Source organism: Calypte anna, chromosome 3 (genome assembly GCF_003957555.1).
Source record: "Calypte anna isolate BGI_N300 chromosome 3, bCalAnn1_v1.p, whole genome shotgun sequence".
NCBI classification, from domain to species: domain Eukaryota; kingdom Metazoa; phylum Chordata; class Aves; order Apodiformes; family Trochilidae; genus Calypte; species Calypte anna.
Window position 1 is genome coordinate 112,362,904 of NC_044246.1, and position 27,687 is coordinate 112,390,590.

General features: G+C 47.7%; 3 protein-coding genes across 6 annotated transcripts in view; 1 reads left to right on the top strand and 2 right to left on the bottom strand.

Annotated features, from left to right (window-relative positions):
* The window catches only part of LOC103530602 (L-threonine 3-dehydrogenase, mitochondrial), a 33,694-nt gene extending 27,986 nt beyond the window's left edge, over positions 1 to 5,708 (bottom strand). Inside the window, exon 1 of one of the 2 annotated variants that reach the window (XM_030446927.1) lies at positions 5,685 to 5,708. The gene's annotated coding sequence lies outside the window, so the exon portion shown is untranslated. Of the gene's footprint in view, positions 1 to 2,698; positions 2,769 to 5,684 lie in introns of those variants that run through there. The other variant, XM_030446926.1, reaches the window with a different exon arrangement.
* Positions 5,114 to 6,925, top strand: LOC115598076 (vegetative cell wall protein gp1-like). Its single transcript, XM_030447592.1, has 2 exons — positions 5,114 to 5,813; positions 6,825 to 6,925. The coding sequence occupies exons 1-2, from the start codon at positions 5,114 to 5,116 to the stop codon at positions 6,923 to 6,925; spliced, it is 801 nt and encodes a 266-aa protein (XP_030303452.1).
* A 7,720-nt stretch (positions 6,926 to 14,645) lies between these two features.
* MTMR9 (myotubularin related protein 9) overlaps positions 14,646 to 27,687 on the bottom strand; it is a 29,824-nt gene continuing 16,782 nt past the window's right edge. For 2 of the 3 annotated variants that reach the window (XM_030447343.1, XM_030447344.1), the window contains exons 7-11: positions 26,615 to 26,776; positions 23,394 to 23,535; positions 22,578 to 22,798; positions 20,023 to 20,174; positions 14,646 to 18,486 (exon numbers count right to left, since the gene is read on the bottom strand). In XM_030447343.1, the coding sequence (XP_030303203.1) occupies positions 18,323 to 18,486; positions 20,023 to 20,174; positions 22,578 to 22,798; positions 23,394 to 23,535; positions 26,615 to 26,776 (841 nt within the window). In that variant the 3' untranslated portion in view covers positions 14,646 to 18,322. Of the gene's footprint in view, positions 18,487 to 19,570; positions 19,650 to 20,022; positions 20,175 to 22,577; positions 22,799 to 23,393; positions 23,536 to 26,614; positions 26,777 to 27,687 lie in introns of those variants that run through there. The other variant, XM_030447345.1, reaches the window with a different exon arrangement.

A 27,687-nucleotide genomic window follows, 5' to 3' on the forward strand; every position in this document is an offset into this window, starting at 1 on the left:
CCCCAAACCTGTGCTGCATCTCAAAGCCCCAAACCCATCAGAAGGGATCAGTCTGTAGGTTTATCAGAGCTGTGCCCCTCCTGTCCCAGAGCTGCAGAACCAATCCCTGTCTTCTCCAGGCTTTCCACAAGCCTCCTTGTTATCCACCAACCCTAAATACCTCCATCTAACTTCTCTTCCCAAACCAGAGCAAACAAGGAATTCCTTGAGCTCTGGAAGTGAAGCAGCTCTGGTTCCTCAGAACCTGATCTCAGAGGTAACCCAACTGCTGTCTAAGAGCTTATGGTCTCTTTCTCCTCCCTTAATTCATTAGTATTAATTAATTCTGCATATATTGCTGGTGGGCCTCCAAGATGCTGAAGGGCATGGACCTTCCCATGGGGAAAGGCTGGGAGAGCTGGGATTCTTCTACCTGGAGGAGAGAATCCCTTGGAGGGGATTTCATTAAATACCTGAAGAGAGGAACCAGCAGAACCAGGACCTTTGCAGTGGTGCCCAGAGCCAGGCCACAGGCACAAAATGAAATAAAAGGGTTGCCCACAGAGGTGGTGGCATCTCTGTCCTTGGAAACACTTAAAAGCCACCTGGATGTGGTCTCAGGCAACTGGCTCTGGGTGGCCCTGCCTGAGGTGACTTCCAGAAGTCCCCTCCAACCTCAGCCACTCTCTGATGCTCAGCCAACGTACTGGTGAGGTTTTCTTCTCCTGCATCCTGCAGAGCAGATGTGTTCTTGCTGGTTTTAAGACCCAGTCCCTGACAAGCTTACTTGAAATGAGCAAATAGGTGCAAAAAAATTCAATGTGCCAGGCAAGAAGGCAGCAGGCAGACACATATCCAAACAATTCAACCTTATCAGACATGTTTTCCCCTAAAAAACTGAATTAAGAGTGATGAAGGGCAGTGTTAACCCTTTAAAGAGCCATGATAATCCTTTCTTGTCTCAGTATGGTATAATAAAAACTCTTACAGCACTGGACTGGATTTTGCAGCAGAAAATCTCCCCTTAAAGTACCTGAAAAGGCATTTGGAGCTCTACAAAGTATAAACTAAAGTTTGTTGCTATTAAACCTGCCAAGGATCAAACTGGTTCCCCACTTACTGGGCTGGTTCACCTGGATTGAAACCACAGAGGCTTAAGCTAAGAATTTCCTTGCAAGTCCAGGCTGACTCAAACAAACAGAGAACACATTTTATACCAGAGAGAGAATAAAAAGCAAACAGCACAGCTCTGTGCAAAAATCCCACCCATGGAACATATTTATTGCTATTTCAAATATGAAGAGAGGGAGGGAAATGGTGTGAGAAGCTCTTAGATTCTGTAATTTGCCAGCAAGGTCACAGATATATAAAGACATTAATAGCATCCCTTAAAAACACTTCCCCAAACCAACCATAAGATAATGGTAGTCCCAACACAGCATTAATTTGTAAAAGCAACTTGGAGAGGAAAGGTTTTTTGCTAGATCAGTTTCTTACTTGAAATAACTTCAAGAAGCTATTAGCAGCTCTGGGAAAAAGAGCATTCATTTAACTCATGCAAAAAAAAATTAATTTTTCAGTAAGTTTCTTTTCCTTACTATCCCAAACAGGGATCCTTCTGTACCATTAGGAACTGGAAAGGAAAAAAAAAAACAACCCATATATATTTTTTTTCAACCCTCCCCCCCATATTTATTGCTATTTCAAATATGAAGAGAGGGAGGGAAATGGTGTGAGTAGCTCTTAGATTCTGTAATTTGCCAGCAAGGTCACAGATATATAAAGACATTAATAGCATCCCTTAAAAACACTTCCCCAAACCAACCATAAGATAATGGTAGTCCCAACACAGCATTAATTTGCAAAAGCAACTTGGAGAGAAAAGGTTTTTTGCTAGACCAGTTTCCTACTTGAAATAACTTCAAGAAGCTATTAGCAGCTCTGGGAAAAAGAGCATTCATTTAACTCATGCAAAAAAAAAATTAATTTTTCAGTAAGTTTCTTTTCCTTACTATCCCAAACAGGGATCCTTCTGTACCATTAGGAACTGGAAAGGAAAAAAAAAACACAACCCATATATATTTTTTTTTCAACCCTCCCCCCCATATTTATTGCTATTTCAAATATGAAGAGAGGGGGGGAAATGGTGTGAGTAGCTCTTAGATTCTGTAATTTGCCAGCAAGGTCACAGATATATAAAGACATTAATAGCATCCCTTAAAAACACTTCCCCAAACCAACCATTAGATAATGGTAGTCCCAACACAGTATTACTTTCCAAAAGCAACTTGGAGAGGAAAGTTTTTTTGCTAGATCAGTTTCCTACTTGAAATAACTTCAAGAAGCTATTAGCAGCTCTGGGAAAAAGAGCATTCATTTAACTTTTAACATTTTTCAGTAAGTTTCTTTCCCTTACTATCCCAAACAGGAATCTTTCTGTACCATTAGGAACTGGAAAGGAAAAAAAAACCCCATATATTTCTTTTTTAATCCTCCCTCCCCATATTATCTTCTGCCTAGTTTTTTCAGCCACTGGTTTTATACATCAGCCCAAGCTGGTAGCAGAAACCAGCTTTTCTGGTTTGCAGAGCAAGCATAAAGAGCATGTTTTACCCAGAAACTTGGGAATTATTTTCTCCACCCCACTAAACTCAAACCAACAACCCCACTGCTGGGGGGGTTGCAAAACACACAGGAATTTTTCCTCTTCTGTACTCACCTGTCCCACAGCTGGTGACAGAGCAGCAGTGGGAGCAGAGATGGCAGATTTATAGGACACTGCCTCTTTTGAAAGCCAATCAAAACCTGCCAGAAAGTAGGAGTTGTCCCACACATTCAAGAAAAAAAAAAAAAAAAGAAAAAAAAAGAGTGTGCATGTGAGAGCAGCAGCAGCCAGGGATATCTATGTATCTATCTATCTATCTATCTATCTATCTATCTATCTATCACTTTGCTCACATTTCCTTGCATTTTTGAAATGTCTGTAACTCTGTGATAGGGCTCTGGAGCTGGGCAGGCAGCTCCTTTAACTCTCAGAACCAGAGGGTCATGACTGGAGGAGAGGTTCTAAAGTAATTGGTGGCCCTGTGAAGGATTAGTGTGGCAGCAAATACGTGGCTCCAATGGAAAGCAATGATCTCCCTTGGACAGCAAGAAACTGGAGTTTTGTAAAAAGATTAAAGCAGGGGGGAGAGAAAAAAGAGCTGGGAGAGGAAGGGGGTTCATAAAATGACATTCATCAAGCTGCTTTTCTTCTGCAAGACCTCCAATGTGCTATGTAGGCAGCAATAACCTGTTGCTCATAGAAAAGACAAACATGTATTTATAGAGGCCAATAATTTCTTATGTGTTGGTTACTAGTAGAACATAGTAGAACTAGTAGACAGACAGTGGGTCTGGTCTGGAAAAAAACCCCACAATGGCAAGCTCCAAAGAAAAAGGGAAAGAGGGAGGAAGGCAAAGTCACAAACCAACCTCAAAGCTCCCAAATTATTTCATAGAATCATAGAATGGGCTGGGTTGGAAGGGACCTCAGAGATCATCAAGTCCAACCCTTGATCCACTCCCCCCGTGGTTCCCAGCCCATGGCACTCAGTGCCACATCCAGGCTCTTTGGAAATATCTCCAGACACGGAGAATCCACTACTTCCCTGGGCAGCCCATTCCAATGTCTGATCACCCTCTCCAGAAAGAAATTCTTTCTCATCTCCAACCTAAACCTCCCCTGGCACAACTTGAGACCCTGCCCTCTTATCTTGCTGAGAGTTGCCTGGGAAAAGAGCCCAACCCCCCCCTGGCTCCAACCTCCTTCAGGGAGTTGGAGAGAGTGATGAGGTCTCCCCTGAGCCTCCTCTTCTCCAGCCTCAACACCCCCAGCTCCCTCAGCCTCTCCTCATAGGGTCTGTGCTCGAGTCCCTTCACCAGCCTGGTTGCCCTCCTTTGGACCTGCTCCAGGACCTCGATATCCTTCCTGAGCTGAGGGGCCCAGAACTGGACACAGGTCTCAAGCTGTGGCCTCCCCAGGGCTGAGGACAGGGGCAGAATCCCTTCCCTGGACCTGCTGGCCACGCTGTTCCTGACACAGCCCAGGATGCCATTGGCTTTCTTGGCCATCTGGGCACACTGCTGGCTCCTGTTCAGCTTACTGTCAAAGGAAGGCTTTCGAATTTCGAATTCCTGGGGGCTGCACAGCTGTTGAGACACCATGGGGCTCCCTCTTAACCAAAGAAGTCCATAACTTGCTGCTTTCCAAGAAAGTTAAGGCACTCTTCAAGCCACGGGATCTTACAGCTTCCCAACCACTAGTTGGGAACACAGAGTTTCTCCTTCAGACATGGAAAGATCATCTGGGTTTTTTTCAGCTATATCAAGAAGGGCTCAAATGGAAAGATACTGCCTACATTGGGCATCCAGATGGTGAAGAACATGCCACCTTGCCTATCCCATGGAAAAGCCTTATTCCCAAGTGCTGCAAAGTCCACTGGATCTCTGCATCTAGGAGCATTCGAGCTGCAACAACTCAGGGATAGCCCCAATTCAACCAACACTTAATGCAGCCTGGAGAGGTGGAGAGACCAAAGCCATCACACCTCCACTGTTGGCATTTCCTCTGAGGTGAGGGGACTCAGCATCCCTCCTGGTGTCCCCTGGGAGGAGAGATGTCCCATGAGGGGTGGCTGGGCTTGTGCTGTCCCCTCCAGCAGGCAGCTGTTGGTTAAGCTGAGTTCAAATAACCTGAGCACACACACACAGAGGCACAACCTTGGCGTCCTGTTTTACAGAGGTGACACAGGACAGAGGGGTGGCACCTCACCCCCTTGGAAAGGAACCAGGTCAGCTTGAGCTGCCAAGGGACCAGCTGGACATCTGACCTCACCAACCAACCAAAAAAACCAGATAAATTGTAACAGCTACTGAATGACCTGATGCGCTTGGAGGGGATAAGGAGAGAGCAACCTTACACCAGGAATCCACAGACTGAATCCCAGATTGGTTTGGGTTGGAAGGGACCTTGAAGATCGCCTAATCCCGAGCCCTGGCCATGGTCAGGGACACCTCCCACCAGCCCAGTGTGCTCCAAGTCCCATCCAACCTGGGCTGAGACACTGCCAGGGATGGGGCAGCCACAGCTTCCATGGACAAAGAGGCCGGGACATCGCTCCAGGACCGAAGCCTCTCCCGGGGCGATGCTCGGGGCGGAGAGAGGGGCGGGAAGGACGCGGGTCCCTCCGCGGGTGGGGAGGGGAGGGCAGGCAGCGCTCCGCACCCTCCCCCACCTCATTCATTCGGAGACGGCGAGCGGGGAACCGGTCCCACATCTCCGATCCGGTCCTACAGCCACGATCCGACCCCGCAGCTCCGATCCGATTCCACAGCCCCGATCCGACCGCAAAGCCCAGATCCGACCGCAAAGCCCCGGTCCGGCCCCACAGCCGCGGTCCGGTCCAGCCCTACAGAGAGGTCCGGCCCCACAGACCCCATGCGGCCCCACAGCTGCGGTCCGGCCCCACAGGCCCAGTCGGGTCCCGCAGACCCAGTCCGGTACCGCAGACCTGGTCCAGCCCCTCAGCACCCCGGTCCAGCTCCACAGCCCCGATCCAGTCCCACCGCCCTGGTACGGCTCGACCGACCCAATCCAGCCCCACAGTCCCGGTTCGGCCCCACCGACCCGGACCGGCCCCACCACCCGGTCCGGCCACACACACCCGGTCCGGCGCCTCGGCCCCACGCTCACTCGCGGACCTCTCCGCACTCCCCCCGCCGCTGCCGCCGTCTCCTCCGCTGCCGGTACCGCCCGCCCGGTACCGCGCCCCGAGAGGTGCCGCGGCTGCAGGGTAGGAGGAGCTGAGGCCACACGGTACCGCCTGGAGGGGAGGGGATTGGGGTCGGGGGAGTGGTGTGACGTCAGAGTGACGCCATGCAGGCATGATGTCATGTTCTCTAATGGAGGGGGGGGTGATGGCGGTGGGCGGAGCGCGGCGCGATGGAGGGAGATTCTGGTGGCCTTGGGGACACCGGGGAATCACAGCATCCCAGCTGTGAGGGGACACAGGGATCTTTAAGATCATCAAACCCATCATTAACCCAGCACTGCCAAGGCCACCCCTGCCCCATGTCCCTCAGCACCACATCTCCAGGGCTTTGAAATCCCTCCTGGGATGGGGACTCCAGCCCTGACCTGGGCAGCCTGGGCCAGGCCCTGACAAGCCTTTCCAGGGAGAAATTGTTCCCCAACTCCAACCTAAACCTCCCCTGGCACAACTTGAGGCCCAAAGTTCCTCTTGTCCCATCCCTTGTTCCTTGGGAGCAGAGCCCGACCCCCCCTGGCTCCAACCTCTTCTCAGGGGGTTGCAGAGAGCCACAGGGTCTCCCCTCAGCCTCCTCTGCTCCAGGATCAACACCCACAGCTCCCTCAGCCATTCCTGGTCAGATTTGTGCTCCAGACCCTTCCCCAGCTCCATTCCCCTTCTCTGGACACGCTCCATCCCTTCAATGTCCTTCTTGTCCCAGGAGACCCAAAACTGACCCCAGGATTAGAGGTGCAGCCTCACCAGTGCCCAGCACAGGGGGACAATCCCTGTCCTGCTCCTGCTGGCCACACCAGTGCTGGTACAAGCCAGGGTGCCACTGGTCTTCTTGGCTCCAGGGTTAGTTTGCAAAGTTCTGTGAGGTCTCCATTCCCTCCTTGCTGTAGTTAGGCAGCTATTGCTCTCTTCTCTGGGCTCTGAGCTAAGAACAGAAAAGCAAATACAGCAAATCAAGCAAAACTCACCCTAGTGCAGTTTTCTTCTCTCCAGCAGCAGCTCTTATCCCACAAGACACTCACAGATCTCTCTCATTTACAGCTGAAGGACATCCTGGGCCACACATGGTATCTTTTTTCTTTTTCCCTCTCTATTTTGCTTCCTGTTCTACACCGCTCCTGTGGGACCCCCACCTTGAGTAGTGTGTCTGGTTCTGGAGCCTTTCACTACAAGAAAGACCTGGAGCTCTTGGAATGAATCCAGAGGAGACCACAAAGATGACCAGAGGGATGGAACACCTCTGCTATGAGAAGAGGATGAAAGTTGGGGTTGTTCAGCCTGGAGAAGAGAAGGCTCCAGGGAGACCTTAGAGCACCTTCCAGTGCCTGAAGGGGCTCCAGGAAAGCTGGGGAGGAACTTTGGACAAGAGCTTGGAGTGAAAGTATGAGGGGGGATGGTTTCAGATTGGAAGAGGGGAGAAGTGCTGAGCCCCTGGTTGCCCAGTTTTCCCAGAGAAGCTGTGGCTGCCCCATCCCTGGCAGTGTCTCAGCCCAGGTTGGATGGGGCTTGGAGCACCCTGGGCTGGGGGAGGTGTCCCTGACCATGCAGAGGGTTGGAACTGGATGAGCTTTAAGGTCCCTTCCAACCCAAACCATTTTATGACTCTGTGATTCTGGAAGGAGGTAAAAACCTTACTCTCTGAAATGGGAAAATCAAAAAAAAGGGGCAAATAGAGAGCCCAAATATTTTTGGCTAAAGTTCCTAGAATTTATCAAGGAAAACAATGCAATGGGGTTTCCTGTTCTTTCTTCTAATTACTTGCATTCCTGGTCTCTACTGGGAACTGATATGAGGAACATAGAGCCACTGACATATCAAAGCAGTTTGATTTTTCCTCTGTGCATCACTGCCCCCACCTGCCCCACATCACATCCCTGTGGCTGCCCCATCCCTGGCAGTGTCTCAGCCCAGGTTGGATGGGGCTTGGAGCAACCTGGGCTGTGGGAGGTGTCCCTGACCATGCAGGGGTTTGGAACTGGATGAGCTTTAAGGTCCTTTCCAACTTAAACCATTCTGTGATTCTATGATTGTCATATCCCACACATTTACAGTCACTTGCCATTAATTTCTGTGGCCTTGACAAACTCAGCCATTTGCTTTTAAAATTCTGGTAAGCTGGTAGTATCCACACTGAGTTATTCTCCTGCTTCATATATACTTGGGTGGCCTCTGATTATACATAGCTCATATATAATACATACACTATATATAATATATATATGTAACATATAATATATACTATATTTATATATATATATAACATATATAGCATATACATATCTGTTATATAACAACCCCCAACCTCCCAAGGGGTGAAATTCATAAGCAGGAGGGAAAGGAAACAAAAACCTTATGACCTTCTCTGCAGCAAGCTAATCTTATCTCAAAGCCTTTGCTCTTCAGGATTCCTTGGGGAGTTTATTGCTGGTTATGGCTGTGAAAGATAGAAGTGTTTGGAATGATTGGGGGAAAAAAAAGCAGTAGCATTGTTTGCTAGAAGTACAGCTCAGCAGAAGAAAGAGGGGAAGGGTCTGGAATGGTGGAGTCTGATTGTGTAGATGTTGTTGGAAGTGAGAAGCCTTGTGATGATCAGCCCAAGGAAAGGAGGACTCAGTCAACTTCTGTCTGGAATCAGTCACTGCCAGCTCCATCTATTGCTTAGGGCTTGCCATGATCCATAAAATCCATGATCCATCAAACCCAATGTCCTGCTTGCCAGCAGCTTGTCCTCTCCAGGGGACATCCCACTGATCCACATAATCACAATATTCCCATGGGGAACCACACAGAAGCTTCCCCTGACCAGCAGCATCTTCTACTTCAGAAGTCACCTCCTCCCTCAGCCAAAAAGAGCAGGAAAATCTATTTAGGAGTGGGATTCCCATGTGGAGCTCTGCTTCCTAGGTTGCAATAACCCAGCACACCAGAAAGCTGCTGAGAGTTTTAGAAAGCTTGAGAAGGGATCAGATGGAAATCCAAATGCTTCACACAGACTGCTCCAGGCTTTCCAGTCCCTTCCTGGCTACTCATTAAGAACTTCTGGCTACCTACAGCTTTCCCAGTTGTCTAGGAAATCAGGAGGGGCTGGACAGCACCAAACCATGCCATGTTACTGGGCTCCTGCAGTTTTGGACAAGTGAAACCCTTCTGCCAGTGCTCCCCAGGAAACATACAACGTTGTCCTTGTTGTTTCCATCCATGGAATCACAGAATCATCCAGGCTGGAAAGGACCTCTGGGATCATCAAGTCCAACCCTTGATCCACTGCCACTGTGGTTCCCAGACCATGGCACTGAGTGCCACATCCAGTCTCTTCTTAGAAACCTCCAGGGATGGAGCAATCCAGTGTTAATCACATCAATTTGGGGTGTGTCACCCCCAAAAACTGTCTGCAAACAAGAAGAGGGAGCTCAGGACATTGGCTCTTGGGTAAAGCAGGCAGAGATGGGCCAGGGAGGAGAAGGACAACAGAGGGGGCCAAAAAATAGGATATGATGGGCTGAGAAGCAGAAGAGAAGGAGACTCAGCACTGAGGTGGGCAAGATGAGGAAATCCAGTGTAGGGGTGGCTTTGTCCAGTCAAGAAGATCTTCACTGGAATGGGGCTTATAGGAATCATGTTTGATTCTATATATCCTATATCCTTCTGGGCCTTCATTGTACCCCCAGGGCAACTCTTTGCTCCGGTTACCTGTGCACCATCCATCCCTGGGGAAAGAAACATCCAGGAGATCAGCACTGGATGATCCAAACTATAACCTGGGACAGTCCAGAGGCACCAAGACAGCTGCTATCTATCTGGCTTGGAAGGCACCTGAAAGCCCAGATCCTATTTTACAGTGATGCATCTGGGGGTAAGAAAAGGGTTTTTAAAAGTTGTTTTCTCTGTTGTTGATGTGAAATACCCACAGAGGTGCTTCCAAGGTAAATCATTTCCACAGGAAGGAAAATGAAGAGAAAGGATTTGTAAGCACAGCTCCAAAACCTCAGCACAAGGAGCTTTGGAGGATATGGGAAGGGGAAACAGGATTGTGTTTCCTTCAGACAGCTTGTCAGCTCACAGGACACATTCCTGTGGCTGAGATGACCCAGGTTAATGACCCAAGGAACATCCAGTCTTGCATTCTTTTCCTGTGTAGAAATTTACCTTCTGTGCTCCAAAAGAGCATAAAAAGAAAAATCTCCAGTGGAAGTGTCATCCTATCCCAGCTCAATGTCCCTGGTATCAAGCAAATTCCCTTTTCAAGACTGTTTTAGTTTTCACCTGAAGAATCTAACAGCATCTGAGTGTCAGTGGGATCCTTGCTGAGGACATGGCAGCTCCACTGATTATTCTCTTACTAAGAAAAACAGGTATGTTGACAGGTTGAGTTTTCTTCTTGGAATGGTTTCACCCATTTCCTGCACAAAATCAGCCAGCAAACTCTCATGAAATGCCAGAAGCTGCACTGGAGCTCCCTGAAGAGCTGGGGCTGTCAATGTGTGCATCCTGATAGGGTGTATCTCCAGTTTGGAAGCATGGTGTGGTGGCTGTCAGGCTGTGCAGGCTGCACAAATATGATTCCTGCAAGCCCCATAGCAGTGAAGATCTTCTGGAAGGAGCTTCTTGATCCTAGTGGTAGTGGATGAAGGGTTGGGCTCGATGATCTCAGGGGTCCTTTCCAACCTGGATGATTCTGTGACTGAACAAAGCCACCCTTACATTGGTTTCTACATCAAAGACCAACCAGGTCTTCAGGTCTGCTGGGCTGAGACCTCAGCTGGTGAAGCCAGTTAGGATTTTGCACATACATGATGGGGAGGGGGTGGCCATCTCTTCTCAGTGTTGTTTTAGGAAGCAGAACCTGGCTTAGAAATGCTGTAGGATGTAGGACCTCATGGGTTTTACCCTGCCACTGAGCTGGTGACCACAATAAGGGTGGGAACACCAGAAACCAGGAGCTAAGGAAGGGAGAACAATTCTCAGGAGCTCTTCAGGCAGAAAAGCCACTGCAAGGATGCAAACTTAGAATCAGGGAATCACCAAATATTTGGAAGGGACCTCCAGAGATCATCTAATTCAACCTTCCCCCTTCCAGAAGGGGAAGTTTGAGATACAAAGGGAATGAATTAGCAACTGAAAGATCATCCCTCTCCTCTATCTGAGCAGTCAAGGACCTGGTGAAATAGCCAATCCCATCTGCAAGGAGTTGCAGCCCTGACCATGAGTGGGGATGGTGCAGAACAGCCTTGAGCATGACTTGAACCAGGCAAGGCTCCTGGGAAGCAGAGAGAACAAGCTATGCCCCTGTACTCAGCACTGGTGAGGCCACACCTCGAGTCCTGAGTCCAGTTCTGGGCCCCTCAGCTCAGGAAGGAGATTGAGGTCCTGGAGCAGGTCCAGAGAAGAGCAAGGAGGCTGTGAAGGGATCCAGCACAAGTCCTGTGAGGAAGGGCTGAGGGAGCTGGGGGTGTTGAGGCTGGAGAAGAGGGGAGGCTCAGGGGAGACCTCATCACTCTCTCCAACTCCCTGAAAGGAGGTTGGAGCCAGGGGGGGGTTGGGCTCTTTTCCCAGGCAACTCTCAGCAAGACAAGAGGGCAGGGTCTCAAGTTGTGCCAGGGGAGGTTTAGGTTGGAGATGAGAAAGAATTTCTTTCTGGAGAGGGTGATCAGGCATTGGAATGGGCTGCCCAGGGAAGTAGTGGATTCTCCGTGTCTGGAGATCTTTCCAAAGAGCCTGGATGTGGCACTGAGTGCCATGGGCTGGGAACCACAGGGGGAGTGGATCAAGGGTTGGACTTGATGATCTCTGAGGTCCCTTCCAACCCAGCCAATTCTATGATTCTACGAATATCTCATGAGGAAAGTTCATGGACATCATCCCATCTGCAGTTCACTGCTTTCCCTGCCAGGCTGCTGCTTCTCATGAAGTTTGGAAGGATGGAATCACCTTCCTGTTCCTGACCCTCCAAAGCCTCAGAGTTGGGGAACAGGTTAGAAAGGGGCAAGATGGGACAGATCCCATGGCAAATGAGTGAAGGAAGGGAAGCTTGGGAATGGAAAGCTTGGGAAGCCAGGCCAGAGTTGAGGTGAATCACAGTCCCAGCATCAGGCAGAGCCTTCTCCACTCCCTCCCATCAGGTGTTTCTACACCCTGAATCAAAACATCTTATTTTACATGCAAATCTGAACCCACTGGAGCTGCCCTGAATAAACCTGCTTGTACAGTCCAAGCTCTTCAAAGGAAGGGTGGTTTTATGAGTGGTATCATGTACAATGTCCAGTTCTGGTCTCCCCACCATAAGAAGGACAAAGATTCATTGTAATGAGTCCAGAGGAGAGCCACAAAGATGATCCAGGGAATGGAGCACCTCTGCTATGAGGAGAGGCTGAGGGAGCTGGGATTGTTCACCCTGGAGAAGACTCAGGGAGGACCTTAGAGCTGCCCCCCAATATCTGAAAGGAACCTACAGAAGGCTGGAGAGGGACTTTTCATGAGTGTCCAGCAATGGAACAAAGGGAAATGGTTTTAAACTGAAGAATTGGGTTAGATTGGATCTCAGGAATAAGTTATTGACAGGAAGCTGAACATGAGCCAGCAGTGTGCCCAGGTGGCCAAGAAGGCCAATGGCATCCTGGGCTGTCTCAGGAACAGTGTGGCCAGCAGGTCCAGGGAAGGGATTCTGCCCCTGTGCTCAGCCCTGGGGAGGCCACAGCTTGAGTCCTGTGTCCAGTTCTGGGCCCCTCAGCTCAGGAAGGAGATTGAGGTGCTGGAGCAGGTCCAGAGAAGAGCAACCAGGCTGGTGAAGGGACTCGAGCACAGACCCTCTGAGGAGAGACTGAGGGAGCTGGGGGTGTTGAGGCTGGAGAAGAGGAGGCTCAGGGGAGACCTCATCACTCTCTACAACTCCCTGAAAGGAGGCTGGAGCCAGGGGGGGTTTGGGCTCTTTTCCCAGGCAACTCTCAGCAAGACAAGAGGGCAGGGTCTCAAGTTGTGCCAGGGGAGGTTTAGGTTGGAGATTAGAAAAAATTTCTTTCTGGAGAGGGTGATCAGGCATTGGAATGGGCTGCCCAGGGAAGTAGTGGATTCTCCGTGTCTGGAGATATTTCAAAAGAGACTGGATGTGGCACTGAGTGCCATGGTCTAGCAACCACAAGGGTGGTTCAAGGGTTGGACTTGATGATCTCTGAGGTCCCTTCCAACCCAGCCAATTCTATGATTCTATGATTCTTTAGCACAAGGGTGGTGAGACCCTGGCCCAGGTTTCCCAGAGAAGCTGTGGCTGCCCCATCCCTGGCAGTGTCTCAGCCCAGGCTGGATGGGGCTTGGAGCATCCTGGGCTGTGGGAGGTGTCCCTGACCATATGTTGAAGTAGACAGATGATGTCTAAGGTCCCTTCTAACCTAAGCCATTCTGTTATTTTATGATCTTAATCATAGTCTGAATCCAAGAGGCAGCTTTATGGCCTTCTGAACACTCCAGAACCTTCATACATTAAGTTTTAAACTACTGGACTACTGATGCCTTCTTACCCATGCTTACATAAAAATGTGAGAACAGAATTTAAATAAAAAGAAATCTGAACACTTGATCCCATAGTTACTTTCTCCCCTCCAAAAAATTTAAATTGAAACCACATCAGGCTGTACAGCCTGATTTTTCTAGCTGAACATATTTTAAAATAGACCCAGCTCTGACTTGTGAATACAGTTTGCACTACTAAGGACTGAATATCAATCTTTTCACATCAAAACCTTCAGCACTCTCCCTGTGCTATCACATGGGACTGCAGGAGCTGCAGGGCAGCTCAGACACTCAGTCTCCATCTGCTGAGATGCCAAAAGCCACATAAATTCTTCACCTTCCAGAGGAATTGCAGTGCCCATGAATCTTGCTGCAGGGAAGCAGACAGCCCAGTGATCCCCAGTTTCTCCAGAGAGATCCAAGAGGTTTCATGGTTCCCAGACTGTTCCCCAAGTGCTGTTTCACAGAACCAGAGGGTGGTTTGGGTTGGAAGGAACCTCTAAAGGTCATTTAGTCCCAACTCCCTTGCAGGGACATCTGCAACCAGATCAGGTTGGTTACTCACAGCCCTTTCCAGCCTCACCTGGAATGTTTCCACCCATGGGGCTTCTACCACCTCTCTGGGACACTTGGGCCAGTGTTTCACCTGGGCTGGGTACACCTTCAGCTGGGAAAAACCCCACACACTTTGTTGTAACAAAATAAAAATGACCCTGAGTAAGGGGAATATTTTCCTTGCAAAAGTGTTGTGTTCTTCTGAGGGGTCCTTCTTGTAAATGAGGACACAGCACCTTCTGCAGTACAACCACTACAGGATCATCCCTGGCACAATTTTGGCTACAAGATACCAGTCCTTGTCTCAGAAGCTCCTTAGCACCACTCAGGAGTCATCACAGCCCAGAAACCACCTTTTTTCCTCTTCTCCTTCAGCTGGCAAGTGCACCAAAACACCCCATCCAAACCCAACAGGTAACCATGACTCCAGCTCTCCTGATGGACTTCTCGCAAGGTTTTGCTTCAAGTCCAAACCATTCCCCTTTGAAGACATCAGCTTGCCTCCCTTAAGAGCTCAATCCAAGCAAAAAAATCTCAGCTACCTGAATGTTTTATCCATCATATGGTCAGAGCTGGTGTCCAAGGACCAAAACCCCAGGAGCAGAGCTCTGCAAGCCATGCACAACCTCAGGGCTTCAACCTTTCCTTGCAGCACAAACCCCTCTGCTACCACCACAGCTGTAAAAGAAAACACACATGAGCTGAAAAGAAGCAGAATTTCAGGTAAGAGGTGACACACAGACATCCCCCCCAGTGGAAAGCAAAGGCAGCACTAATAAAGACTCAGCACTGTAATGAAAGAACTTTTTTAGAGTCTTTAAGGTTTTAATCTGAACAGACATGGCTATGACATTCTCAATGTTATCTACAGCAAATTATACAGCAACTTTGTGTCTGCTTTTTCTCCACTCAAACAGCTGAGCAATTTGAGCCATGATAGGTTTTTTCTCAAGATCTGTTAACCTTATTATTTTATTATTTTTTTGGTCACAATATATTCAGCTCCACAGCAGCTGGGATTCTGTACACATAGAGCATACATCTAACACTACTGCACAACTCCCAGCCCTGTTATTTGTTTCATTAAAAAAAAAATTAACAAAACAAATAAAATAAATCAAGACTGATGCAGCAGCCAAGTCCAAAAAGCTATTCTAGAAGTTTGGACTCATCACTTGGATTTGTACTTGTTAACAGATACAGAGCACACATCACACAGTGCTATTCAATGTCACACACTTATAAAAAAATAAACCAAAAATAAAAAAAAAAAAAATCAAAAATGGGGTGCTAGTTGAGACATTTTTGCCCTCCTCCAGGAACCTGTACATGACAGCACTTCCTGAGGCTTTAGCAAAGCACACGAGATGCCAAGATGCTGCACAGTGCAATTTCAGTTGTATCATCTGCCACATGGACAACAGTGCACTTCAACTGGTTGCCACATTCAAGAGTTTGATCCAATACAATCAAAATATTGAAGGTACATATCGTTCCCTTATGAAAACTGTGCAAGTGAGTTCCTTAGTTCCTTTTCCCTTCTTTTTGTTTGTTTTTTTGTGGTTTTTTTTTTTTTTTTTTGGTAAATGGCAGAGTGTCTGCAGTGATTGGCCCCCAAATTTGAGGAAGGGGCTCCTCAAGTGTCCAGCTTATTATATCAACAGCTATGTGCAAAAGAGCAGAAGCAGGGGGGCTGCAAGGCTGTGAGGCTGAAGCTGAGCACTGCCCCAGCACTTACAGCTCAGGAAGAGAAGGGTAACCTGCAGACAAGGTGTTGGTGACTCCACAGGGCAAAGTCCAGCAGAAATCCCCCTCTAAGAGGAATCCAGCTGCTCATCAATATTAAATATGTGAATAAATAGGGTGGGGGGAGCAGGGAAGCAAAGCACTGGAGTGCTCTGGTGTGTGTTAGCCAGTGGCCACCAGACTGGAGCCTGGGAAGCCCTGGGAATGAGGAGGTGGGATAAGGGGACATGCAAGTAGCTTAACACAAGAGGTTTGGGGATTGTCTTCTCCCACCAGGACCTGCAGGAGACTCCACACATCTTGGTCTCAACTCCATCAGGTGCAATAATTCCTTGCAGGACAGCTCCAGGTGTTGTTCTCATGGAAGATGATTATTTGCAGGTTAACTTTAGCCTCCAGCTCCTTCTGTCTGCAGGTGATGCAGGGGCAGAGGAAGCAGGGAAGAAGCTGCTGTGGCTGCTGAGGAGGACAGTACCAGTTTGACATGAAGGTTGTTCCCCCACAACTCTGCTCCTCCAAGGCAAGCACCCAGCACTTGAGTGTGGATTGGGTCCTGAAACATGAGCTGAGGGTGAAATGCCAGCCTGGAGAGAATTTGCTGCTTTTTCTTGGCTGCTTCAGCTGGTTACCCAATTTCCTGCAGTTTGCATGAGAGACTAAGAGCAGGCAGGCAATTAGATCAAAACCCACCCTCTTTGCTTCTCTGTTATTCAGCTCAATGTGTAATTGCTATGTTGGGAAATTACATAACCTTGAAGTGTGTTTTATGTAGAGTCTCTTATGGAGAAAACAGTGCTTGCTGAATCCTTCCCATCTGGCTAGTGGCAAATCTCTTTCAGATGCAGAGTAGAAATCCTGAATTGGCCAAGGTGACAACATCCAGGCAGGTGCAGAAGCCACAGACATTATTTTAAAGGCTTACATTTGTAATTTACCCAGAAGGCAGCTCCAGAAGCCAATGCTTAGAGGTGAGAAGAAGGCACAGCCAACTTGTGCCACCCCTGTGAGGCAGGAGAGCTCATCAGCCACCCTGAGAAGCATTCCCTGTGTCAGGTTTTAGTGAACAAGAGTGTCACCCTCCAAACCTCAGCAGGAAGTGGTACTGTAAGTAAGGAGGGGGAGTTATTCTTTTGCTTTAAGTGAATAACAGCTCAAAAGGGATCTTTTTGTTTTTTTAAGCCAGATGACTTCAGGACTAAGTTTAGGTTAACTCAAGATGAAAATAATCCTCCACATCTATCCATCTATCTTTAGGTGAAGGGGCTTTTAAATAAAGGCAGCTTCATTCCAAACCAGCATAAATTGCCATGGAAGCTCAACAGTTTCCAAAGAGATAAACCCTGACCTAAAGCTGCTCCCTCCATCTCAGCAGAAAGGGGCTAAGAGCAAACACCTTTCCAAGTAATCTTATCCATGTGTGCTGTTATTAATTCATGTCTTCTCAGTCACATGGAGCTACCAATGGAATAAAGCTGAACAAGTGACTAGGTGAGTCAGTATTTCAGACACTTTTTTGTTTTTTAAGGAGGAAAAAAAAAAACAACCCTCCAAAAACCTTGAGGAAGAACTCTGCTTTCATAAAAAGAGCAGAAAAAAGTTTATCCCTAAAGCCTTTAAGCAGCTATAAATGATCTAAACTATCAGCACTTCTGTAGTGTGACAGCCCCAATTTCCAGCAGCTACCTGGTATGTGAGATCACCTTCACTCTCAAGTTCTGCTTTTGATGGTTCACAAAATGTACAGTAAAAGCATGAGAGGAAAAACTGCACCAGGTGGAGCAAGAGTGTTTTGTTGAGCTGTAGATTTAAGTGCTGCATCCTCACAATGCTGTGAACCTGTTCAAATGTACAAAACCAGCCAGCACAGTCCCAGGTTTTAAGAGGAGAGCTTGGCTCTGGTTAAAAGGACAGCTCCAAGCCACTCTTTTGCAAATGAACACCTCCACCAACTTCTTAACATTTTTGTTTTCCAGGTAGAATTAAAAATATAAATTCATTCCTTAGGAGATATTTGTCCATGAAGAGCAATTCCACCTGAAGGCCATGGCTTAAACATTAGCAGCAGAATCTCTACTTCAGTTCTGTATTGCACTGTAATGTCTTGCTCTGGTTTGATATTCCACTTAATGCTCCCAAGCCAATGCTTACACACAAAAACCCCAAAAAAAGTGTTAGATGTGAAGGCTGAGAGTAACACATGGAGTGGTAGAACCTGTAGTTAGATCATATCATTTTCTACCTTTCCTAGGAAACTAAACAACTAAGCTGCCTCACTCTTGGAGAGAAAAAGGTGCTTTCACACTAAATGCCTTTACCTCTCTGTACATAACTTGGTATTCTAATCCTGCTGAGTGTTTGGAGAGCTCAGCAAAACCCAAAAAAAAGTCCAAAAGAAACTTGAAATATCCTGTCTCTTGGCTCATCCTGGTCATCCATACAGTTGGGTGAAGGTAAGAGTTCCAGCTTCTGCTGACACTGGACACAATTTTGAGACAGAAAAGCTGCCAAGAGAGGACCCTGTGCCCAGCTGTGTACATCTTCTGTAAACAAACCAGAAATCCCTCCCAAAAAGGGAGATCCATAGTGTGAAGTGAAGGTTTGAGCAGCAGGAGGGCTGAGGGTCAGCTGTACCCAGAGGGCTCTGCAACACATGCACTTTCCGTGTTTAGTCTTTAAGTTAAGGTGTGTGTGTGGGGTGACTGGAAAGGGATGACCTGAGGCAAAGCTCTGCCAGCTCACAGGTTCTCCTGCATCATATCATCTGTTTCCATCTCTGCCAGCTGCCTCCTCAGTGCATTAACCTTGGCCTGAAGTTCCTTGTTATATTTGATAATGCTGATCATTTCTTCATGGGCTTCATCTATGAACTTGGAGGGTCTGTTCCACCGCAGAAAGACACCTGGAAACCCAGAGACAGCAGGAATCAGAAGGGGGGGTTTGTTACAAGGAGGAAACGTTATCCCTATTCCATCAGCTCTCAAGTACTATGAATACAGTTTCTCTTTTACCTTTCCCTCCCCTGGCACAACTTAAGACCCTGCCCTCTTGTCTTGTTGAAAGTCATCTGGCAAAAGAGCCCAACCCCCCCCTGGCTGCAACCTCCTTTCAGGGAGTTGGAGAGTGATGAGGTCTCCCCTGAGCCTCCTCTTCTCCAGCCTCAACACCCCCAGCTCCCTCAGCCTCTCATCACAGGATCTGTGCTCGAGTCCCTTGACCAGCCCAGTTGCCTCCTTTGGACCCGTGCCAGCACCTCAATCTCCTTCCTGAGCTGAGGGGCCCAGAACTGGACACAGGACTCGAGGTGTGGCCTCCCCAGGGCTGAGCACAGGGGCAGAATCCCTTCCCTGGACCTGCTGGCCACGCTGTTCCTGACACAGCCCAGGATGCCATTGGCCTTCTTGGCCACCTGGGCACACTGCTGGCTCCTGTTCAGCTTCCTGGCAATCCAGACTCCCAGGTCCCTTTCTGCCACTCTGTGCCCAGCCTGGAGCTCCCCATGGGGTTGTTGTGGCCAAAGTGCAGGACCCAGCACTTGGCTGTGTTGAACCTCATCCCGTTGGGATCATCCCAACTCTCCAGTCTGTCCAGGTCCCTCTGCAGAGCCCTCCTGCCTTCCAGCTGATCCACACTCCCCCCCAGCTTAGTGTCATCTGTGAATTTGCTGGTGATGGAGTCAATCCCCTCATCTAAATCATCAATGAAGATATTAAACAGAACTGGGCCCAACACTGATCCCTGGGGGACACCACTAGTGACCGGCTGCCAACTGGATCAGCTCCGTTCAGCACCACTCTCTGGGCCTGGCCCTCCAGCCAGTTCTTAACCCAGCACAGAGTGTCCCTGTCCAAGCTGTGGGCTTTTACTTTTCCCTCTCTCATAAACAGCCTTCAGAAATACTGATCCTCCTCTCTGAGTTCACAGTTCTATTAAACAACTTTAATAAATAAAATATGAGGGGTTTAAATTCCTTTTACCTCCTGATCAGGCCAATCCATATTCAGTCTGCACCTTGCTTGCTTCACAGTAATTAACACTTCAGCATCCATAGGACAGACAAAGTTCCTGCAGCAGGGAGCCTACTGCACACAGATTATCCTGGCCAACTCACTTGGTAGTGGGGAAAGATTTGGTTGATAATGAGCAAAACTTTAGTCCTGCAGAACATCTAGAAATTTGGCTGTGTCAACAGAAATCTTGTGCTAGTAATTTCAATGGTACTAGGCAGGCTCCCTGGCAAAGAGCAGCATGACACCAAACCTTAGAAGGAGAAAGCATTATGCCTCCAGGGAAGGCACATGCCAAAAATATTTCAAAAGGAGTGAGATTACCATCAGCTGAGACAGCAGAGGCAACAGGAGTGAGCACTTCAGAAGCTTTACAAGTAGGCACGAAATAAATAAGTGCCTGTAACAGAAATAAACCAAACCTGGCTTACCTTCCCAGAGCTGCAGGCTCTGTGGGGCAACAGAAGGCCAGATGACAAGGCTGTTGGCTTCAAAAAGAGGATTCTGGAATTTGCTCAGCTCTTCAGACCTGTTCACCCAGGACCACAGGGACATGGTCTTTTGTGGCAGCTTCAGTTTAGACCTAACAAACCCAGAGGAACAAGTCAGCTTTCACTTTTATACTGTAAAGATTAACTCTGTTTTGCCAGACCCCTGCAGCTTAGAATGCCTCAAGCTTCCCCATGTGCTACTAAACCCAGACAGCTCAGGCTAATCCCTTTAATACCTCTCACCAGCACAGCACAGACTGTGAACCTGAAGGAATTTACACAACCTGGCTGATTACAATTAATTTCAAAGAAAAGATAAGGAAATAACACTGGTAAGTTAGTAGCCAGCTAACTGCCTTCTGTCACCTCCCCAGAGTGGTTCGACTGCCAGGGAAAGGGAATTCAATCCTAGTTTAAGATGGAGCTGGTGGAGAAGCAGGACTGCAGCAGGGCAGGAGGGCAGTGCAGTTCCCAGAGCACATCCCAGCACTATTAGGGCTGGAACTGTGCCATGGATACATCTGATTAGCTCCCTCTGGTGGCAGGAAGCATCCCAAGAAAGGGAGATAGCAATGCCCTTCTCCCAGGTCAAGCCCACCTCCCAGGAGCTACACAGAGGTCTCCATTCCTTAAACTCTGGCAAACCTGATCCTGCAGGCACTGGCAAACCAAACTGCACCCCCCAGGGCAGGAGATTCTCTGTGAACACTTCAGGCAGCAACAAGCTTAACATCAGACTTCAAACATTTCCTGTGTTCACAGGCTGAGGTATTGAGATGTGACAGGCAGGTTATTACATGTAACATTCAATTCTCTTTCATATTTCATTTTATTGGTTTCAAGTCTCACTGGGTTTTGAAGATAACCAGTTCAGCAGAGAACAGAAAAGTCCCTTCTAAGCAAAGAGCACTTCAAGCACAGAGAGGGTTATAGGATGGTTTAATTGCTTTCCTTATCTGTAACATCAGCTCTGTTTTTCCTTTCTGCTCACTCAGTGTAGCAGACAACCATCAGACCAGGTCTTGCTGGAGTCAAAAGTCCTGAGAGCAGAGCTGCCAAATTCAAAACAGGAATCCAAACCTCTCTGGCCATGGGAGGGTCCCCATCCTCCTCCTCCTGGGTTCCACCCTGTTTACTGCTCCCAGAAGCTTTACTCAGGGCATGCCTGGAGCTGCCCCACTGCTGCAGCACAGCATCTAACCCAGCCCAGGATTCAGAAGTTGGGTGTGAGTCTGCTCAAGTACCTTCACCACCACAAGCTTGTAAAAAAACCCTCAAAACACAAACCTATCCACCCCAGCAAGGCAGACTCCAGCAGAATGCAGTCCTGTCTGCTTCTTTAGGAAGTTGCACGAGCACCTACCACCTGGGAGTTCATAGTGTTTGCTCAGAACCTCAGCCAGTGCAATCACCCTTCTCAAAGTCACAGGTTACAACTAGAGGCATTTTAGTCCTTCTGTTGTACTACTGGATGGCCAAAAAGACCTCAAACCTAAGTGTGGTGCTCAGAGCCAAACAAGTAAAGCTTTTGCCAAGGTGTAACTATGAGAAAGATCCTTCTGAAAGAACATCTTCCATGCTTTCCACTTTCAACTGTTAATGGATGGTGCAAAACCCAAAGCTTTCCTTTCCTGGGGGTGTCAGGACCACCAGAGTCATGTTCTTCCCTGTGAGATAAAAACCAGACCTTCCAGCTTTGGCCTCTGTCTGCCTTGACCTTCTCCTCCAGGCCTGTGTGGACAAGTTTGCTTCCCACAGCTATGACTCAGGTTGTTGTTGAACTCTTGCAGTTCATTTTTTTTATGGAACAAGTTTCTGTGTAAGACACTATATCCACTGGTGATGGGTGGAGATTTTCAAGGCCAAACAGGGAAACAGCAAAGACAGTCTAAGGTATTAGCCTGGACTTGGGAAAGACTAATTAAACTCCCTGACCAAGCCACAACTTGCTTTAGTCACAATGTCCCACTCATACGAGGGACAAGCTGACCTTAGAGCAACCTTCCAACACCTGAAGGGGGCCTACAAGAAAGCTGGGCTTTTACACACAGGTGTGTAGTGTAAGGACAAAGAGAAATGGTTTAAAACTTGGAAAAGGGGAGATTTAGGTTGGACATTAGGAAGAAATCCTTTAATTTGAGGCTGGTGAGACACTGGAACAGGTTGCCCAAGGAAGCTGTGGCTGCCCCACTCCTGGCAGTGTCTCAGCCCAGGTTGGATGGGACTTGGAGCACCCTGGGCTGGGGGAGGTGTCCCTGACCATGCAGGGGGTTGGAACTGGATGAGCTTTAAGCTCCCTTCTAACCCAAACCTGATTGACTCTGACTCCAAGCTTCCTAACACTGCAGCAAACCATGCAACTGCACCACAAGCTCACCCGTGCTGATGGAGACCCCACCAAGCTCCCTCCATCCTTCTTCAGACCAAGAGATTTTGTGTTTTTGTCAGACACCAACCAAGATTTCACAGGCATCAAAGCAAGGATCCTCACCAACCTTTCGCTTTCATTATTCCCCAGGAAAGTCCCAAACTGTGAGGCGTAGGCGTGTTCAAAGAGCATGATGAGGAAGTGCTCGTTGAATTCAAAAGAGCAAGGGAACTGTCGAAGGATTTGCCACACGCAGTCCAAAAAGAGGAGAAACACTGGGGCCTCCCATTTCTGCTTGCTGTTTGAATAGGCTGATTGGGCACAGCGTTGCTGGAAGGGGTGCCCAGCCTAGAGGTGAGAGCAGAGAGCGCATCACACACAAAACCCTTGAGTACAGGCAGCAAAAATGACTTCAGAGCCAGCCCTGTCCATTGCAGCTATGTTATTTATTCTTTCCTACAACTGTTTTTTCATCAAGCATCCAGTAAAAAACTTCTAGCAGCTTTGGGTGACTTGGTTGCCTTTTCCAGGCCCTATATTTGGACAGAGATTGCCAAGAATGAACTGGTGTTAGGTTCACCAAAGGAAAAGGCTGAGGGTTTTAGCTGTGTGGGTACAAGGAGCAGAACTACAAGGAGCAGAACTACAACGAGCAGAACTACACGTAGAACTAAGGCTCTAGTCTGCACAGTGCTCATTAAGGAGATGTTCACCCTGAGCATAAACCAGAAAGTTTCCCAAACCCACAAAAAAGTACTACATGAGGCAGAGGCCCCACGGAGTGCCAGAAGTACAAATGACTCAGTTAATGGTGGTGCTTGTAGGACAAAAGCCACTCACACTAAGCATGGCTGCAACAAAGCCCAAGCTGTCTGCTGCCTCCCTGGTTATTTCTCTAAACAAATGTCAATGGAAAAAGATTTTATCCATGGGCATTTCTTACCTGTAGCCACTCCCTCACGACAAGAGATTCAAAGCCACGTATGGTCCTGCACCTGGGATCCAAGATAATCTGTGCCAGAGAAGTTACCTGGAGTGTTGAATCAGTTCCTTCAGTCCCATGGACTAACACTGAAGCACCTTCCCTAAGAAAAAAAGGTGGAAAGGGAAAGAGTCTGAATAGTAGAACACATCCCAAGGATATACGCATCCCAGTGGATACCAACACATCCTGTGGACACCAGTGTTTCTATCCTGACAGTGCTGAAGTTTTGCTGGCCCTTTACCACTTCTTTTCCCTCATAAATGAACTCTGCATGGAAGCACAACACCTTCTCCACCTGAATCCTCACCACCACTTGGAACACCTCTGCCTCATTTAGGTTCTGGCTGAGATTTCTGGAGAGCCAGAACCTCTGTAAAGTTCATAGAACCACAGACTGGTTTGGGTTGGAAGGGACCTTAAAGCTCATCTAGTTCCAACCCCCTGTATTGGCAGGGACACCTCCCCAGCCCAGGTTGCTCCAAGCCCCATCCAACCTGGGCTGAGACACTGCCAAGGATGGGGCAGCCACAGTTTCTCTGGGAAACCTGGGTCAGGGCCTCACCACCCTGAAATTAAAGAATTTCTTCCCAAGATCTCATCACAATCTCCCCTCTTTCAGCTGGAAACCCTTCCCCCTCATCCCATCCCTTCAGGCACTGGTCCAAAGTCCCTCCCCAGCTTTCCCAGAGACCCTTCAGGTGCTCTAAGGTTTCCCTGGAGCTTCCTCTTCTCCAGGCTGAACAACCCCAACTCTCAGCCTGGCTCCAGAGCAGAGCTGCTCCAGCCCTCTGATTCAATCCGTGGCCTCCTCTGGACTCACCCCAACATCTCCAGGTCCTTCTTGTGTTGGGGACCCCAGAGCTGGACCCAGCACTGCAGGGGGTTCTCCCCAGAGCAGAGCAGAGGGGGACAATCCCCTCCCTGACCCTGGCTGCTTTCAGGGCTATGAGCTCTCACTGCTGGCTATTGTCCACCTTGTGGCATTGACCAAAGATGTGCAGCAAAATCTCTTTTGTGGGTGCTGACTACTTTTAATTGGTAATCCTTTGACTCATAGCATGGAAATCCATCTTTAAATTTGCTCCTGCCATTGACTGTTTTGCTAAGTACTCTGAAATCTTTCCCTAAGCACTGCAATGAAGACATACCATACCCCCAGATGCTCTGCAACCACCATCCTATGAGATTCTTGTTCAAACCTGGGCTTAATTCCATTTGGGCTTTTACTGCAAGCCAAATCAGCCAGTCAGGAGACAGAATGGAAGAAAAGGCAGAGCTTGGCCTCCAGAAAGGCAGCAGAGTTACTGTGCTGAGCAAGGAAGCTTGTCAAAGAGCCAAGCACAAAGGCTTCTCACTCACCAGCCAGCACAAGTGAATCAGCAGAACAATGTGAGGAGCAGAGGGAGCTCAGAGAGTTTGGGGTAGGAAGGTTTTACTCATTGTTGGGGTCCCTTCACTTCAGGACAGCTGATTCCCCTCACCTCTTCCTCCATCCCAGGCTGTGTTTGGGTACAATATCAGAATCTCATCCCCGTGCTCCTGAAGGAAGGACTGGATGGTATTAAATGGCATTAAATTTCCTCATTCTTCCCAAACCTTTACCCAGTGTCTCACTTCTGCCAATGTCCTTGCACCCAGAAAGGAGATGAACTGCAGGCTGATTTTTTTTCTGTGCAGAGATCCAAGGTAAGCAGCAAAGCTTGGGTAAGAAAGATCAATCCACAACACAAGAAACCCTGCAGACATTGCTTGCTTTCTGAAGCAAAAAGCATCAAAATCTATTCCTTCAACACTGCAACATCTTTGCTTATAGTCCTAATGCCTAAAAGAAACCCAGTGCCTCTACAATACAGACAATTTTCAGATCCTTTCTCTCCTCCTCTCGAGGCAGTGGCTGATAAAGAGGCTGCTTAACAGCCAAGCATGACTGCCAAGGCTAACTGTGCACTTCCCTAAGTGGGGCACACCAGGATAATGCCATTTTCACCTTCCACCTTTCTGCCCCTGGGCCTTTTAAGATGATCCAAGAGCTGTCCCTAACCATTCCCTCCCTGCAGCCAATAGAACTGAACCATCCTTGTCAGCTCAGCTACAGTCTCCAGGGTCTGAATGAAGTGGGGTCAGGCACCAAGGCTGAGCTGGCCTGCCACAGCTTCAGGTAAACAGAAAAAAAAGCCAAGCTGATGTTAAAAAATGATGAAATTGTTCACTGTCCCAACAAGGCAGAAGAGTTTCGTCACTGGTCTTTCCTGTTACACACATGCAGGAAAGAATTACAGATAAAAAAGTATTGATCAGAAGCAATCCTTTGAGGGCACAGTCAGTAACCAACCAGGCACTGTCAGTGCTTTTAAAAAGCACAGCAGCTCATCTTTCAGTGCAGCAATGCTCTTGTGTCAGACTGCATTTCAGCCTGCTTGTGTATCTGCAGAACATTCCCCAGTTAGTATGAAAACCTAAGTTTTTCCCTGAGTTTTGAGGACTTTCCCCTCCCATAGCCACAAAAAATATAAAAAATTAAAAATTTTGACCTCTGCATTTGCTCTTACAAACCCTGGCACCTGACAGCTAAGCTTTTGCTCTCCAGCCTGAGGTCTGAAGACAAGGTAAGCCAGGTCAGCAGTATTTATTAAAGAAATGTCAGGTTAAAAGAGGTCACAAGCACTTAGAAGGGATGAACAGGATTGCTTAGATAAGGCTTATGAGGATAAAAATTTCAAGAGGAAAAAACACTGGGCCAGTTCTTGGGGATAAGAAGGAAATACCATTGTTGAAGCTCTAGGAGTCAGAAAACTGAAATAAGAGGGCTTTTTTTAAAAAAAACAGCCTTCTTTTTTCACTATGCTACCAAACAGCACTTCAGATGGGTGCATTCTAACCTACACCTTCAATAAAACTAAACGAAGACTGGTTGCATCAAACATGGGAATATACCTTTACCAGATGACCTAATACCTATTCTTAGCCAAGATTTCCTCCCTCAGGCTTCTACTTCTAAAAATGCAAACATGATTTACTGGAGGAACATTCCTTCACCATGATGAGCCAATATCTTCCATGGGTACCATTCAGCCAGCTGGCAGTGGTCCTTACTAACACTTCAAGTGGAAATGGAGCCATTTAAGAAGCAACCTGTGACTGGGGAATGAGGAACTCAAGGCTTTCTGAAGAAAATTTACCTATCAATGCACTGAGCAGCCAGACAAGCTGCAGTCAGTATCTCCTTGATGTGAGTCAGCCAGTTGGAAGCTTCCAGCTTACTGAGCCAGCGGTCCATGTTGTGTGACTGGTCATTGCAAGCTTCCACCAGTTTGATGAGGCTTTCCTGCAGAATATTAAACCTTTGGGAAAAGCAAAATATTCTTAGAAACCACGAGCAGTAACACAGCAAGCAGGACAGTGTGTTTACACTGAATTCAAAAGAAAGGCCTGTGATTTAGATGCTTGTACTTCCAAGTGTCTCCTCGTTCAGCAAACCTGCTTCCAGCTGCCACCACAATACCACTCTTTGGACACAAGTAGCCCAGTTATTTTCCAAATAAATTGCTTCAGAAGGCATTAAAAAACAGGAGGGCCTTCTCATTATCTTCCCTGAACATTGTGTGTTGAGCCACATCTCACACTTCCCATGTAAAATGTGTTTCAGTACTCCCATGCCCATCACCAGCTACAAGTGTGACTGCAGCCTGGCAGGGACATCAGCCAAGCTTCAAGTGCTGCATCTTCCTTCTCTCTACCACACCAGAAGTTTTGTGGGGAGTTTTAACCTCTAGAGCTGCAACAGAAATATGAAAGCCAGACATAACATGGACAACAATTCCACTGTAATGCAGAAAATTTTCAACTAGACTCAACTTTTCAAGGTAGAACCACACTAGGATTAGCTTGGCTCATTGCTTAAGAATGTAGGGTAAGTAGGACACATACCCACCCACCACATTTTCTGTCATTTCTGCATTTGTTGCATTATCATTTTCATTATCCTGGAAAGCTGGGAGTTAGCATGCAGCTGATAAAACCAGATGCTTCTCTGGACTTGTTTCACACTGTGCTTTCCAGAGGCACCAAACTACTAAGGGATCAAATGTCACTTAACACTGATTCCAGGCTGTGCTCTAATAGAGGATGAAGTCAGCAGATTGGATCTCAGAAAAGCTGAGAAATAATACTAAATAATATTAAATAATAATAAATAATAATAATAAATAAAAATAATAAAGAATAATAAAAATAAAAATAATAGCACAAGATA